This window comes from Nansenia antarctica (genome assembly GCF_963989245.1).
Source record: "Nansenia antarctica genome assembly, chromosome: 3".
Lineage (NCBI taxonomy): Eukaryota > Metazoa > Chordata > Actinopteri > Argentiniformes > Microstomatidae > Nansenia > Nansenia antarctica.
This window is the reverse complement of record NC_137688.1, coordinates 24177149-24193337: the sequence shown is the minus strand read 5'-3', so window position 1 is coordinate 24193337 and position 16189 is coordinate 24177149. Positions and strand designations below refer to the sequence as shown.

General features: G+C 41.9%; 1 protein-coding gene across 1 annotated transcript; it reads left to right on the top strand.

Annotated features, from left to right (window-relative positions):
• The first annotated feature begins 6340 nt into the window (after positions 1–6340).
• On the top strand, positions 6341–14419 carry enpp6 (ectonucleotide pyrophosphatase/phosphodiesterase 6). Its single transcript, XM_080525795.1, has 8 exons — positions 6341–6583; positions 9847–10026; positions 10562–10673; positions 11114–11255; positions 11750–11929; positions 12614–12751; positions 13321–13447; positions 13738–14419. The coding sequence occupies exons 1-8, from the start codon at positions 6346–6348 to the stop codon at positions 13947–13949; spliced, it is 1329 nt and encodes a 442-aa protein (XP_080381921.1). The 5' UTR covers positions 6341–6345; the 3' UTR covers positions 13950–14419.
• The last annotated feature ends 1770 nt before the right edge of the window (positions 14420–16189 follow it).

Sequence of the window (16189 nt, the reverse complement as noted above, 5' to 3'; positions counted from 1 at the left end):
TGTTTATATATATTTATATTATACAATTTACCAGTCATATTCTGGAATGTGTCTAAATGTTAAAGTTCCATAAGTATAAGCAAAATAAAGTAACAGTTTGTAAATAAATAGTAGCATTTAAAAAATAAAAAAAAACTAACCGTGACCCAAAAACCGAGGTTCATACCGAACCGTGGGCCAACTGAAATTAATATTCTTACTTCCCCTTTACATTGTGTGAGTCTCCATTATTAATTTATTTTTGAGCCGGTTATGATCATTTTGATATGTTATGATTATGATAATTTGTTGTCGTTGTTGACGAAAATTGCGCAATTTTCATTGTGCTACTGAAATTCTTGGTGTGCTACTAAATTTTTCAACATGGTAGCACAGTGCTACCTGGGGAAAAGGTAAGCGTCAAGCCCTGCTCATGACCCTTGACCTGGACTACGGTTCCTTTTCCTCCCTTGTTGATAGGCCACATTTATTTTCACTCAAAGCAATGACCAAAGGTTATAACAAATTCTATCTGTTTAGGTTGCGAGTCACCACACTAACACATTCTACAGCCTCAAAGTAAGGAGGGGAATTCTGCGCATCACAAAGAAGACTGTCAAAATGACAGGAGAGACCAATAGTGCCTAGATGATGATGATGATGATGATGATGATGATGATGATGATGCGTCTTTGATGACGAGAGAAAAAGAGAAATATGCACATACAAATCCTCAGGTGCAAGACAGAACCTATCAAAGAAAAAATGTGTGGACAGCGTTTTGGTCCGAGTGAGGTCTTCGTTAGGTCATACAACACTGTGATCACGATGGGAGCATACTAGAGCTGCTGGCATTCTTTTCTCTTTTCTTTTAGGACAATGCCACCCGTCAAGAACACAGAAGGCAGAGGTGAGTGCCTCCATGCAGGGTCAGCAGTAGACCAACGCACGGCCCGCCAAGGAATCTTGGCCTTTCATGTAATGTGTAACTCAGTGGCTGTTGTTGGAGGTAGAAATCGGAGGACGGGCTCATTGTAATACGTGGAACGGAATAGGGAATGGTCCTCCAGCAGCGTCCCCTGGCGTAACTCTATAGGACAAGTTGACTTCTCACCTACTTCTATTATTGTCCCGAGCATTTATTCTGAGACTTGCACTCTGACACATCACCTGCTATAAAAGACATCAATAATAACACAACTGCCAATGTCCTCTCCATACTATAAGCACTTCATTAGACTTTAGACAATTTAAGCGAAAGGTAGCAGCACAGTCACTGGACTAAGTGGTATACATAGTGTATCATGATTCAGGGGAGGCTGGCTGGAGGAAGAAATCGGAGGACGGTTCATTGCAACGCATGGAACGGAATGAGGAATGGTATCAAACACGTGTTTTAATTCCTCATTCCATTCATTACAATGACCCTGTCGTCCTCCACCATCCCTTGGTGGACCGATAGGACAAGTTGACTTCTCACCTACTTATTTTATTGCCTATAGCATTTATTCTGAGTCTGGTACTCTGACAGCACCAAAATCACCAGCAAAAAACAACAACTAACATCTAACACAACTGCAAATGTCATGTTCAATAAATTGCTCCATACTAAGCATTTGATAGACTTTAGACAATGTTTGCTAAAGGTAGCAGCAGTCACTGGAGCAAGTGCTAGGCATACATCACTGGGACTGTTGTTATCAACACGAGCCATTACAAACTATCAATACAAATTATTATCAACACAAACCATGACAAACCAACCTAGGTTTTCCTAAACGAAATGTAAGCCCTATCTAGACCATAAAAAAAAATTCCGATTTTGACTGCCCTAAAAGCTAACAGGACTTCCTCAAAAACTAGGAAATGCATAACTAAAAGCAGTTTGTAGGAGGAACCTTTAAGACAAATGTACTCACACTCACTGCCTCTCCTCCTTAGTGCTTCAGAGCCTCTCAACAGCAGATGACTTGACTGAGAGCGTTCTTATCCACAACCCAAAACAAGACAGCCAGCAGAGACACCAGACGACACAGAGAGACAATAGTGGCGTCGCAGCTCGGCTGTAATTTTAAACTACACACGCTTCTCAACAACCACTTGTGTGTAGCGCCTCCAAAATCCTTAACTGAGTCAGAGAAGCCACATGTCGCCTATGAATAGCATCCACAACAGAAACATAGCTGTGACTGGCCTTAGTGACCGCATTTATACACACAGTCACATGTGTGTGTGTGTGTGTGTGTGTGTGTACACACACACACTCTCTCACACACACACACACACACACACACACACACACACACACACTTTCTTTAACCTATCCAGAAAAGGGAATAGAATAGAATATGTTCCCAATAACATATGATCTTTGCTCTGTTCGGTCAGATGACAGCTGACACGGTGACCAACGACCACACCACTCAGGGTTATGTGTAACCTCTGGTATCCGCCAACCAAAGGTCAGTCTCTAGCTGATCCCTGCATTAGAAGACTGACCCAGAGTCAGCAGATTACACCACATCCGGAGGAATACATGTGTTATGACTTTATGATCACACTTGTTTGATGGGTCTACAAAAAAACATTTTAACATTGTAAACCTAAACATTTAGGCCACATTCTGAGAGTTAGAGATGTTCAACTAGGCATGCCTGCTCTCTAACTGAGTGTATTTGAGTGAATCAGGTAATGAGTTAATGACCCCCTTCTTCGCCCTACCCCCCCTACGAGTATGTTACATGACAGTGACAGAGATCACGTGGTACTCCCGTTCAACATTACTGCCGGGGGGGGGAAATCATGTGTCCAGTCACATAGCCGAGCCTAGCTAGGCCCTCCAGGAACTCTCAGCCTTGCAAGCCCTAGGGTAAACTTAATCCCACAGACGACACCACACTCCTGTCCCCACCCCCTAACACCCCCTGTGACCTTGTCCTTATCACTTGGTTTGCCAAGCAGACAGACCAATGGCAGGGCTGGGTAGAAAGTCTCCTGATGCCCCAACAGCCAAGCAGACCGAGGGAGGAATTAGAGGGCAGCTATTTAGAACAAACTGATGTACGGACGGAAAGTGTGTGTGTGTGTGCGTGCGTGCGTGTGTGTGTGTGTGTTTCTCCCATTAACTCATAGCAGACTTTATGGGGTGTGTGTGCCAACAGATGCTTGAAGAGGGGAAACTGGAGACGCAGGTTGAAGGCTTTGCTTTTAACCAAACCGGCTTAATCAACAACCTCTCGGTTAGCTAAGACTGCTTGGCTAATCTGGTCATCCATTTACCCTTTTACGTACTTAGTCAGACATTTATCTTTATTGTCAAACATCCAAAACAGTCTTTTTTTCTTTTCTGGGGCGAATGTTACGCACACCTAATTGGCGAACGAGGAAGCCAAATCTCTTCATTCAGGTACAGGGTTTGTTTACACAGTAAATTCCACACCCCTGACTCTTGCCTAGATTGTCACGGGCACTCTCGAACACACACACACTCACAGTCACTTCACTGAACACACACTCACTCACTTCACCAGTGGGGCACAAGTCTCAGCAGCACTTTGGCGAGTGACTGGAATTCCTCTACAGAAGCTTTCATTACTAAGGAGGAACACATTCATGGCATTAGGATGGTTACACAGGTTGTACTAACCCCGGATATAAACAAAAGACCAATAAAACACCTTCCCAACAACTTGGAGGTGCGGTACAGCACATACCATTCAACGTGCATCGGACATACAATGATCACAACAAAGCCCATTCTGGAAAAGCCTGTGGTGCAGGGATTCGTGCAGGCCTATAATTTAGGCTCCATATGCACACAGTCTGTCTTTTTATGCAAACAAAGGAATGCCACCATCTGCTCTCAAACACATAGAAGCAGACTAATAACAGAGAGTATAAATCGATGCCTGAAATTCATGGGAACTTGCACTAAAGCATTACGCTAATATTGAGCCAGCCCAGCCACATGTTAAAGACATAAGTTTTGAGTTTACTTGAGATGATTAATGTTTTTAGACCATTGACTCTGTCTGTGCCTTGAGGTCAACACAGGCAATCCAATGTCATCAACCAGTACAATGGGTAAACAACCCACTCTCAACAATAAGGTTTTGGAGTAGTTAGGCTATGTACCCGAGCAGGATATACAAATCAATCTGATCCTAGAGCAACCACATTAAACCTTCCCCTGAGCAACTGTTAAGGACATTTGCATGTCTGTCTCTGTGTGTGTGAGAGAGAGAGAGAGATAGGGAGAGGGGGGAGAGAGAGATAGGGAGAGGGGGGGAGAGGGAGAGAGGGAGAGAGAGAGAGAGAGAGGGAGAGAGAGAGAGAGGGAGGGGGAGAGGGAGAGAGCGAGAGAGAGGGGGGGAGAGAGAGATAGGGAGAGGGGGAGAGAGGGAGAGAGGAGAGAGAGAGAGAGAGAGAGAGAGAGAGAGAGAGAGAGAGAGAGACACACACACACACACACACACACACACACACACACACACACACAGGGGATAGGATTATGGGGGCATGTAAGGAACAACTGACAGCTGGGTCATGTTCAGCCGTCCAATGGGGGAGTGTCACCTTTCACCTCGAAACCTGCAGTTGAGGGAAGGGGGAAAAACGGCTTCCACAGGCACTGCAGCATGGTGTAATGAGAGAATGTGTATTCTCTTAACGCACAGCAGGAGAAACACAATATTCCAAGATAATAGAAAAATACAGTACCCACGTGCATTTCTCTACAGAACTAGTCATTTGTTTGATATCACAAAACTAGGCCTACAGCAGCTCAAGCAGAAGAAACAACGCTATGCTGAAGTGTTGACCTTGTGTGGCAGAGATGCACTTGCTGAGAAGTTCAAAAATTAAAAGTTCAAAAATATTTATGCTCATTTGCAATGCAAATAATATAGCTAGCTCGTGGCTGTTGTGTATAACTACATTTCAGGCGAAATCAACAAATGCAATTAAAGTATAAGAATGAGCCTAGAGTAACACAACCAAAATAAACGATTTTTCGAACTCAATATTTTTGGCATTGCCAACAATGTGCATACAAAGTGCAGTAGACATACGTGTATTACTGAGAAGAGCTTTTCCATTCATTCATTCATAGCGAACTACCGGTGTTTCATGCACAAGATGCAGTCCGATTGAACATGTAGAACATCCTCCTCTAAAACATAATCGTCGTTAGCATTGTTATCGTAAAAACATTGTTTTAAAAAGTCAATCGATCCTCAAGAATAAACAAACAACAAGATGTTGCCACCAACCTGTGCAACGCGCCGGCGTTTTGACCATGCGTCTTGCAAAGAACGAAGGGCAGTGTCAGTAGTACTCTTGGCTCGTGAGGCATGTTTTAGCCAATCAGAGGCGTTGTGAAGTATGATTCACATAAAAGCATTCTAAGGGCACTTTCTATTGGCAAGGGTTAGAAAATAAATAGCCTAGTATTTCTCAGGGCCGCACTTCGATCCTATCACCATATTACCAAAGAGAGTAAAAACCACGTGATATTACCATAGTGCCTTTTACCGAGTCAGAACAAGACTCTCCTTTTCAACTATTGCCTTTTAACTGCATACACTGTCATGTTGTTTCAGTGGAATATCTGAGAAATGCATATTTGAAATCTAAAAAGGTAAACGTCTCCTAGAAAGTAAATGCACTGACGCTTTGAGTGATTGACCTATCAAAATCAACACAATTATCATTAAGATCATTTAATTTCACACATCATGTTTCTCCAAGCCAAGGACAAGTGCGGTACCAGAGGATTCTATGTGAAGTAGTGCTACCTGCTGGTCTAAATTGTTATTACAGAATTTAAATAGGAACGTGCATCAGTCACCAATGGTCACCAAAAGATGCCGCTACACTGCAATTGATTTATGAATTCAATATCTTCAGCTCAGTGCAGTTAACGTATCGTACTACTAATGCCTGCAATTTGACAGAAAGTGAGACAATGAGAAAGTCTATGTGATCTGCAATAATGTATTCTATTTACATTTGTAATGTCATTAAAGTAAATTGCAATGGCATAATAGTCATACAGATCTTCAGTACTCAATAGACCAATGTGTGAATTTAAAGTAAACAATACAAACATTTAGATAACGATTATGAAACACTATGTCTCATTTAAAAAAAATAACAAACAAAAAACGTGATGACATCCGTGGCTAGAGTTCTTTATTCTGAATAAGTAAAGCATGCCTGCCTGTTTATGGCTGTGTGGACTGAGCGTGCGGAGTGCGGACCGCTATTCTCTTACTATAATAACACCGTGACCCCGCCCCCTAGTCATACAGCAACTTCCATCCAGAGCATCTTTCATTAGATATCAGAGGACCGGGACGAGCCAACATGTCCACACCGACCCCGGCGTGCGCCGTCGCCGTCCTCACTCTGCTTTTGTCGGGATCCTGTCTAGCAAGCAACAAACTTTTAGTGTTCCTTATTGATGGATTTCGTTATGATTACATGGACGATCTGCAGAGCCTGCCCGGATTTAAAGAGATTGTGGATAATGGGGTAAAAGTGGATTATATGACTCCTGACTTCCCTAGCCTCTCATACCCCAACTACTACTCACTGATGACAGGTGATACTTGACCTTTTGATGGCAGTTTACTGCTAACATAATCATTCTAATGTGCATTAAGACGTTTATTTACAGCCATTATCTAACAGACAATTGCTGATGTTCAAGATTGTTTGAGACAGTGACACTGGAGACAGGTCAAAGTTGAAACTAGGCTACACTAGTTTTTGCAACTTATTAAAAGTAGCCTACTTTGACTGCTTGCCTGGACAAAATAAGTGATAGTGGAGCAAATCTTCTCGGGCAACACTGAAATAGCCTACTAATCATGTAACATACATACAAATAAGGCTGTCACACAAGAGTACTTAATCAAAATATTCTCATACAACATGCTGGTGCAGAATGACAGGTGCTTCATGGGTCTTTTAATAACTTTTAAATCATGAGTTAAAATCGATCTTATCAATCAACCAATAAATGGAAGATTTTCACAAGCAACAGATAACACACAACACAGCCCTTTATAACATTTACACCACAGAAAAACACAAATAACATTGAATAATTGCCCTTGTTATAACAATACTGTGGTGTGGCTGAGAGTCGTGATGTGATGTGTGAATGTGGCCATTGATAGACGGAGCCTGGCACAGCTGGCTTGGGTCAGGACAGTTGTTTTCAGGACTGTCTCAGCCGTGGCAGAGCCCCACTCTGCATTGCTCTTGGTAGGCTAGTACCCACACCGCCACCCCTGGCTGGCCCCCACCCTCTCCATTGGGTCACTTACAGTGCTTTGATCCTGATCAGCTCTCTCAGCCAACCACTGGACAACGTGTAGATAACAGTGGTGGATTTCATAATATAGTTTTTTTTTTTTCAAGTGCTTAACATTACTGGTTTTGCGAGTTTTTCAAGTTTTACGACTAAAAGCACCTGCCTTGGAACTTTCTCCATCAGCGTTTGTTTAGCCCAGCTATCTCCCCTCCAGGCCAAAACTCTGGTAGATCTGGGCAGCCAAAGAGAGCACTAAGCCCCAAACACAACAGCTTCAGTCAAATCCCTCCCAATCGCTGGATCACTTTGTGGATGATTTGCTGATGTTGGTTGTTTTGCTAGAGCACATTCCCCTCAACAAAGCCTAGGCTCAGGGTGCTCCCACAGTGGGTGCAGGGAGCATTAGCAACGTAACCAAAACACAGCTGACAATGACCGTCTGAAACGAGGCCTTGCAGTCCCCCCAGGGCCAGTCTGTAGTCATGCAGAAGGGGCTATCACAAAGCTGATGAAGCTCCAGTGACGCATGGCTGGTTGAGGGTGAGGGGCAACCTGCAGGATAGCCAAGTCACGCAAACTCTAGCAGGAGCCACTTATACAGGCAGCAGGGTTTAATAAGAGAGATGATGTACTCTCTTAAAAAGCTCTAGTTAATACCAAAAAAGGGAAAACAATAAAGAGCTGGTTCGCATGTTTTCCTTTTGCACATCTCACGTTCCGGCATGGCTTGGCTCTCAATAGGGGAGCTGAGTTGGTCCGGTAACATATCTGAAGCCAGCTGCAATAAGCTATCTGTGTTAAAAGGGCAGGCTAAGAGCATGGTTCGAGACTAAATTCCTATTAAGGTTATGTATTCTACCATGAGAATGTGTTTTGAGCAGAGTTTGTATATATTACACAAGTGTTATTTCCTGTGGGGCCCCATCGCCACATTCCACACTCTGTTACGTAAATCAGCCAGTCATATTTTGTTAATAATCCCCAAGGTGTGTTGATGATCCCCGTGGTTCGTCAATGATTAGATTAGATTCAACTCTATTGTCATTGTCAGAGTACAAGTACCAGACAAGGAAATGCATGTGGAGGAAATGTGAATGTGGAGGAGCACAACACTATGGAGCACTGCCTTGTTTGCCCTCTACTACCCAACCCCCCTGCAGCTGAAAAGGCCCTGCAGTGTTCAACAGAAATGCAAAGGACTGTGTAAAGAAATGGGAAACTGTCAACTGTCAACTGCCACCACGCTTCAGAGAAACAAAAAGAAGAAGATCATCTTTTATATCACCATTTGCACTTCTGGTTAGATGTTAAACCATCTAGATGTTAAACCATCTAACCAGAAGTGCAAATAGTGATATAAAAAAGTATCTTCTTCTTCTTCTTGTTTCTCTTAAGCGTGGTGGTTATATCTGACAGTTTCCCATTTCTTACAATAATATATCTCCTTATAACACCTTTTTAACCTGATCATCAGAGGATTCCTCACACCAGTGGAGGCTATTGGAGGTAGAAATCTGAGGACGGACTCATTGTAATGCATGGAATGGAATGAGTGTTTGATACCATTCCTTATATGGTATGCTATTCCATGCATCCGATTTCTCCCTCCACCAGCCTTCACTGATCCACACCTGCATTGAGTTTGGGATGACAAAATCTAGATCTATTCCTTCTATTCTTTCTAACTCTATGCATGTGATCGGAGGGGTCTGAGTTGTTGAGGGAGTTGTAGTTCTCGGGTGACACAGTGCAGCCCTGAGAGGTGAAGGTCACTCTGCAGCCCTGTTATAAGCTCCGCACCATGGGAGATCGGGCTTTCTGCTCGGCTGCTCCCAGGCTGTGGAATGCTCTCCCTGACCTCCTAAGGGCACCACAGTCTGTGGATGCGTTTAAACGAGGCCTTAAAACCTACCCTTTTAATAGAGCCTTTTTTTTGCCTTTTAATTGAAAATGTTTCTTTTTTTATCTTCTTGTTTTTAATTGTAGCACTTTGAGATTTCTTATGTTAAGTGCTTTTACAAATAAAATGTATTATTATTATTATTATTATTATTATTATTATTATTATTATAATAAGTAGACTGAACCCATTCTAACACTTAGTTTTATCAGTCCAAGGTTTGTCATAAAATCCACCCATGTGACTGCTGTTATAAAGCATGGGGCAATGTCTCCCCAGCTAACCTCACATACACAGTAACTCAACCAGAGATACATATCACAGGGACAAATTACAGGATCAAAGGTTTACTCATTGCAAATATCAAACAACTAAGATATCAATGTCTTGTGGGACTGGAGAGAGACAGAAATGAAATCGATTAAAAGCATATTTGAGGTTTCATAGCAGTCAGTGTAATTATTCAGGATAGTACTGGATGGAAATTATAAACAATATACAGCTCTTGATGTCCTCATGATGCTGTCACAACAATAACCCTCTCCTAAGAGTTTTTGTTCATGACCCAACATATTTATGTCCATGTTCTCATCATCATCCAAGTTTTATATAAAAAAAAAGATAATATAATTTATTTCTTTTTAAGGCCGGTACTGTGAAGTGCACCAGATGACAGGAAATTACATGTGGGATGAAACTACACAGAAGGAATTCCTGATCGGCACCAACCCAGACAGTCGGCTGCCAAGTTGGTGGGACGGCTCTGAGCCCATCTGGGTCACCATGCAGAAACACAAGAAAAACGTCTACATGTACTACTGGCCTGGTAAGGACTTCTACCTCAGTCAATGAGTCATACATCTAGGTTGCATCCTCTCTCCTTGCCTCCTTCCAAAAAAGTATGTAAGTAGAAAATCTGAGGTTCCTCCCTCTCAGACCATCTACTGCTATGCGTTTGGAGCATGAGGAGGGGAGAGAGTATGAGAGGAATCCAAGAGTTACTTCTGAGATTCATCCTAGGACTGCTCTGGCACGGTTAGAAACCATCAGGACTACTGACCTCATTAGGCTCGGGTGGAGATCAGAGCTTTGAAAGAGAGGACGTTATGGCCCAACAAGGGAGGCTAGTGGAGGTAGAAATCGGAGGAGGGGCTCGTTGTAATGGCTGTATATTCTGGAATGATATGAAATAACTCCCATCAATGCACATGTTCATAGGCTCGGGGTTCCATAGTTGGAGATGAGACCAAGCTGCTTTGGCCAAGACCACTATGTTATTCTGTGCTTCTGAACTCCTGACATTGGGAGCTGTGCTTTGAGGAACAGTGATCACTAACTGCTTTCTGCTGTCTTGTTTTCAGGTTGTGAGGTGGAGATTCGGGGGGTAAGATCTGCCTTCTGTGAGGAGTATGTCTACGATCCCACAGAGAAAAACCTAACAGACTCTATGGAGGATGCCCTCAATGCTCTCCGGTAAGAAATGGGACAATGACTGCGTTTACATGCACACCATATTCCTGTATTAACCGGATTATGCTCAATATTCCGATTGGGCAAGAGTCATGTAAACACGTACCGAACCCGATTAAGGTCATATTCCGATTCGGCAATATTCCGATTAAGACCCCTGGCATATGCCTGTTTGAATCGGAATATTGTCACATGTAAACACCATAATCGGAATATGACCCTTTTCGGAATATAACAATAACCCGAATATTGACCTTAATCGGAATATGGTGTGCATGTAAATGCAGTCATTGTGTTGGCCAGCTCAACAAAGAAAATGTGGGATGGTGGATGGAATTCTAAACCTGGCAACAGAAGATTCCTCCGAATTAAATTGGTGACATTAAAATACCTTTGGTAGTAAAAAACACTCAGCATTTACAACCCTGTCTTCCCCTTATCAGCAGTGGCAAAGCAGACATGGCGGCCGTGTACTATGAGAAGATTGACGTGGAGGGGCATCACTACGGGCCGCTGTCCTCTCAGGTGAAGACGGCTGTTCAGAGACTGGACATCGCCTTCCAGACGCTCAACCAGAAAATCAAGGTAAGGCCCTATATTCTCTATATTCTATTCCAAAGCAACAGCGAAGACAAGGAAATGTCTGAAGTTAGATTCTGTAAAGAGAGTACAAATTCAATGAGGCTTAAGGTGACAATTCTAATATAAAACATGACCACTTGAAACAAGTCGTGAGCTTAGAATTATAAGGTTCTATCTCCGTTTAGGGTAGTTCAGAGATATTGAGTGTCAAAGTTTTTACATTCCATTATGTTTTGTGAGATGGAACCTTTGTATTTTATGAATTACTAACTTAAAAATTTCAACATTTTAAAAATAACTCAGGCATTAATAAACACCTAATGGATCATATTACCGGTATGTAAAAAACGACATTTTGACAAAAATGGAGAACCTTATAATTCTAACGTCACAAAGTACCAGCCCGTCCTCTCTGGAGGTGTTACATGTTGAGAGGACAGAACTACATAGATGCTGAGATTGGTGGCAACTGGCTAATCACTCCGAACCGGTTTCAGGAGAAGAACCTGCGCGACAAGCTGAATGTCGTCATGTTCTCGGACCACGGCATGACAGAGATCAAGTGGATGGAGAAGGTCATTGAACTTAAGCAATACATCAACATGTCTAGCCTCGTTAAGATGATGGACAGGGGACCAGTGGTCAGTCTATGGCCAAAACAAGCCAATTTTGAGGAGGTGAGTTGTTTTTCTGTTTGTGACACCGGCACAGTATACTCATTCATTCACTCAATCCAGCCAACGACATAGGGAAACATACAGGACACCCTGGATGGTTCTTTTGGCCATACTAAAGAGAAACCAACCTGACATGGTTAGGAATGGGGTTATTTAATGGGATGGGTCTGTGGTTAGTGTTATTTGTTGGAAAAACTAACTATACTTGTTTTGTCACAATTTACATGAGGCCAACACCCTGCCAACATTTAAACAGGCCCTCAAAACCCACCTCTTCAAGCTTGCTTTCACCAGTTAACCCTCTCCCCCTCCCCTTCCCATGTGTCCCCAGCACTACCTTAATTATACTTTATTTTATTTAGTTAGTTTCTTTACTATTACTACTAGATTTCTTCAGTTTGTAAAGTGTCTTTGAGTGTCTAGAAATGCGCTATATAAGTCTAATGTATTATAATAATAATAATTATTATTATTATGAAAGACCTCAGTCAAGCTGTCACTCTGTAGAAAAGTTGTTGTGAAAATGCCAACGTATGGCTAAATCCCTTATGCAATTACTCAAGGTTTTTACTGCCTTATAGCGGGATTATGGGATACATGATACAGCAAGTCGTCTCTGTTCAAACAAGGGGGAGAGAGGAGTCAATGGAATGTGACACTGAATGTGGATTCTTTTCATGGCAGGTTTACAGTGCACTGAGTAGGGTGCAGAACATGAAAGTGTACAAAAAGCATGAGGTTCCAGATCGCTTTCACTACAAGGGGGGCAAGTTCGTCTCCACTCTGACCCTGGTGGCTGAGCCTGGATGGTACATAACAGAGGTAAAGCTTCATCAGTGGCCTCATCTCTCCTCTATAATGGGATCAGTGCTTGAAGCAGAATAAAAGGTGATGAAAATCAAAGGGACAATACTCTGCACCGCTGTGTACCGGCATAACTTAAGCACTGAATTGGACAACAACCTTCAGTTAATCCTTCTTTCTTCTCCAATCTCCTCTTGCTTATTGATGGCCTGTTCAAATACATTATTTGCATGTTGGCAAGCCTAGAGTTGCAATCCTGCTTCTTTGAAAATAAGATAGAATGGGATCTTAGTAACAGCATCGTAACAACATAAGGATACATAGTAATTAGGTAATTATGTGTAATTTGTTAATTAGCAGTAGTTGAGAGGTTTTTGTTGTTAAATGTGGAATAGGGACTATTTCACTATTTTCAGTTTCATGTTGTTAGAGTAATTACAGTGTTATTATCCATATCCACTTTCAAAATCCTTGTGAATTTTGCCATAGGCATTGTATCAGTGGCGATTTGAAAGCCTGATGATTTAACAACTTCCCAGATTAATCACAAAAAGGCTAGGTGCTAACATGGCTGCCCCTGCTTTCAGAGCAAGTCAAAACTGCCCTTCTGGCAAAATGACACATCAGGCGAGCCACAGGGATGGCAACACGGCTGGCACGGTTACGACAATGAGTTTATGGACATGAGGGGCATCTTTCTGGCACAGGGACCAGGTAAGAATTGTCTGAACAGTATTATAAATGCCTGTACAACAGGGGAGGCTGGTGGAGGTAGAAATCGGAGGACGAGCTCATTGTAATGCATGGAACGGAATGTGGAAAGGTACATATTAAGCCAAATCCTCGACTAATAAGCATTGTAAATGGAAAATCTCCATTAAAGTCTGACTTAAGTCCAGGATTTGGTTTAATCTGTGTCCCGGAGTTCAGTGCTATGTGTTTAAATTGTTCACTAAGCTGACATTGATTATCCAATCCTTGACTGACACTGTTTTTGCTGGTAGATTTTAAGACGAATGTGCGAGCGGCTCCTATCCGAGCAGTGGACGTCTATAACCTGATGTGCAGGACCTTGGGGATTCAGCCGCTTCCCAACAACGGTTCCTGGTCCCGGGTGGAGTATCTACTCAGTGGCTCAGTGAGCCCTCCAAGGCCTGGTGCCCTCTGTAGCCTGGTTCTGGCTCTGTTGGTCCTGGCGATCTCTCCAGTGGCCTAGAACCTTCCTTCCTGCCCTCACTGAGCCAACACAGGTGTCCAGATGCATGCCTGTTCCCAGCATGACAGTGAAAACTACAAATCCCACAGATGTTTTATGTATTTAAGTATTGACAGTACCTTTAGAGTATACTGTATTATTCTGCTCTCTTTACAAACCAAGACGAACTCTGGACGAATCACATTTTCCAACCACTTCTTTTCCTGGTTTGATGATTTGCTGCTGCCAATTGAACCATGAACTTCATAAATGTCTATTAATTGTTTTGAATCATGACAGACTTTCCAAATGCAATAGGTTTACAACATCAATGTACTTGTCGTTGTCTGTCAAAGAGGGTTGGATGATGGAAGAATGACTGCTTTTTTATAATTGTTTGAATATGAGGTTAAGACTACTGTACTGACATTACTGTAATGAAATGCACATTTAGTTTTGTACAATTTTGTTATCTTAATTTTTTTGCCCTTTTCCTGACTTCCTAGCTAAATCAAAATGTGCGTCTGTGGAGTACCTACAATACTAATTAGATTTATCATTAAAACATTTTTAAAAACCTGTGACCTTGTTCCTGAATTGTAGCTGCAAGAGGACAATGCATTTAGTTGGTAGGACAATGCAAGGCCCTGTCATTGTTTTGATGGGGTACTGACATCAGACAGATTATTGGTTTACACCCATGTCTTCTCTCCATGTATACTTTTTTAATGTATTAATTTAACCTTTATTTTAGCAGGGAGTCCCAAAGAGACCAATGTCTCTTTTACAAAGGAGCCCTGAATACACTCAGTTAACAACTATACATCATATAAATACAAAATTACAAAAATATTAAAAAACAAGAAAAACAAACAGATTTTTCAACAAAGAGGTCCTCAATCACTCAACTGCCCGAGTGACACCAGAGCAACCAACTGAAACGTTATCTGCAGTGAGGTGCACCGTGCACCAGAACCAAAAGCTAATTTATCAAATTCGGTGAAGACCCAAGGAACCTCAAGAGTTAACTAACTGAGAACGAGTTTTGTCATTTATGTTCTTGAATTTAAATAATGAGGTTAGGTCAGCCGGGAGTTAATGCAGTAGGGCTTGATACACAAAAGGGAGTCAAATCATGTAAAAAAAAAAAAACATTGCTCTCTAAAAATATTTAAAATGTATTTTAAGGAAGCATGGGTGAGATTTTGTTATCCTTTCATCTCTAATAGAGGCTATTGAACAGTGGTCGCTAAAGTCGTTAACATTACTGTTTATACATTACTTTACTGTCAAACATTACTGTTTATATGTTTATAAATCCTATTTGTGAGGATGATATCAGTGTACCTAGTGCATTTATATACTCCTGTAATGTCTATGGTTCACAGAGTCGACATTATGTTCATTCTATTCAGTGAGTTGGTAATGTTTTAGTTCCGACCTACAGAGGGCGCTCTATGTTTTACTCCTCTAGTCTAGAGCAAGACACTTGTTATTAGAGAAACAGCGCGAGTCGGTAGTGTTGTGCTAGTTTAGCCATGACTGCCTGGAAACGTTCACGAAAGAGTCAAACTGATATCAATGTGTTGGATGCTTTATTTCAAAACTTTACAACTCCTAAGTACATGTTGAAGTAGTAATAATAAGTGATTCTAATCTAGACGTTGTTTCAAACCTCCGATAAAATCAAACACCTATGCGATGGTTTAAACCGGACAAGAGCCTAGTTTCATCTTGGTACATAATCTTTATACCTGTGACATTTATGGGGGATGGGTTGTCCCTCCTCCTCTTATTTGATCATTTCTAACTGTAAACATTAATACCAGACAGTCATGTGGTGAAGGTCACCATGTGATAAGCAAGTGTTCTGTGGTTTTGCTACAAAGTTTCACTTCTGGTTGTTGTCCCTCTGTGTCCCTCTGCGGTCACACCCCCTGTCTGGGGCTCGTTAATCACATATGCACACACACAGCTATGTTTTTAAGAAACAGGTAAGCATATGCACACCGTTATGTTTTTAGGATGTACAGACATTTTTATACAGTTACCTTGGGTATATTCTGTGCGTTCTAAAGCACTGATTGGCCAGTTATTTGATAATCAAACCCATTCCCTGGGGTCACGACTAGGTCAGTAGGCTATGTTCTTTATCAGAATAGCTTGTGAAATCATAACTGTTGGCGATGTGGTCAGACGCATGTGTTCCTGTTCACGGTGTCTGCTGTCTCCTGTCACACAACAGGCACAAAATTCAGTTC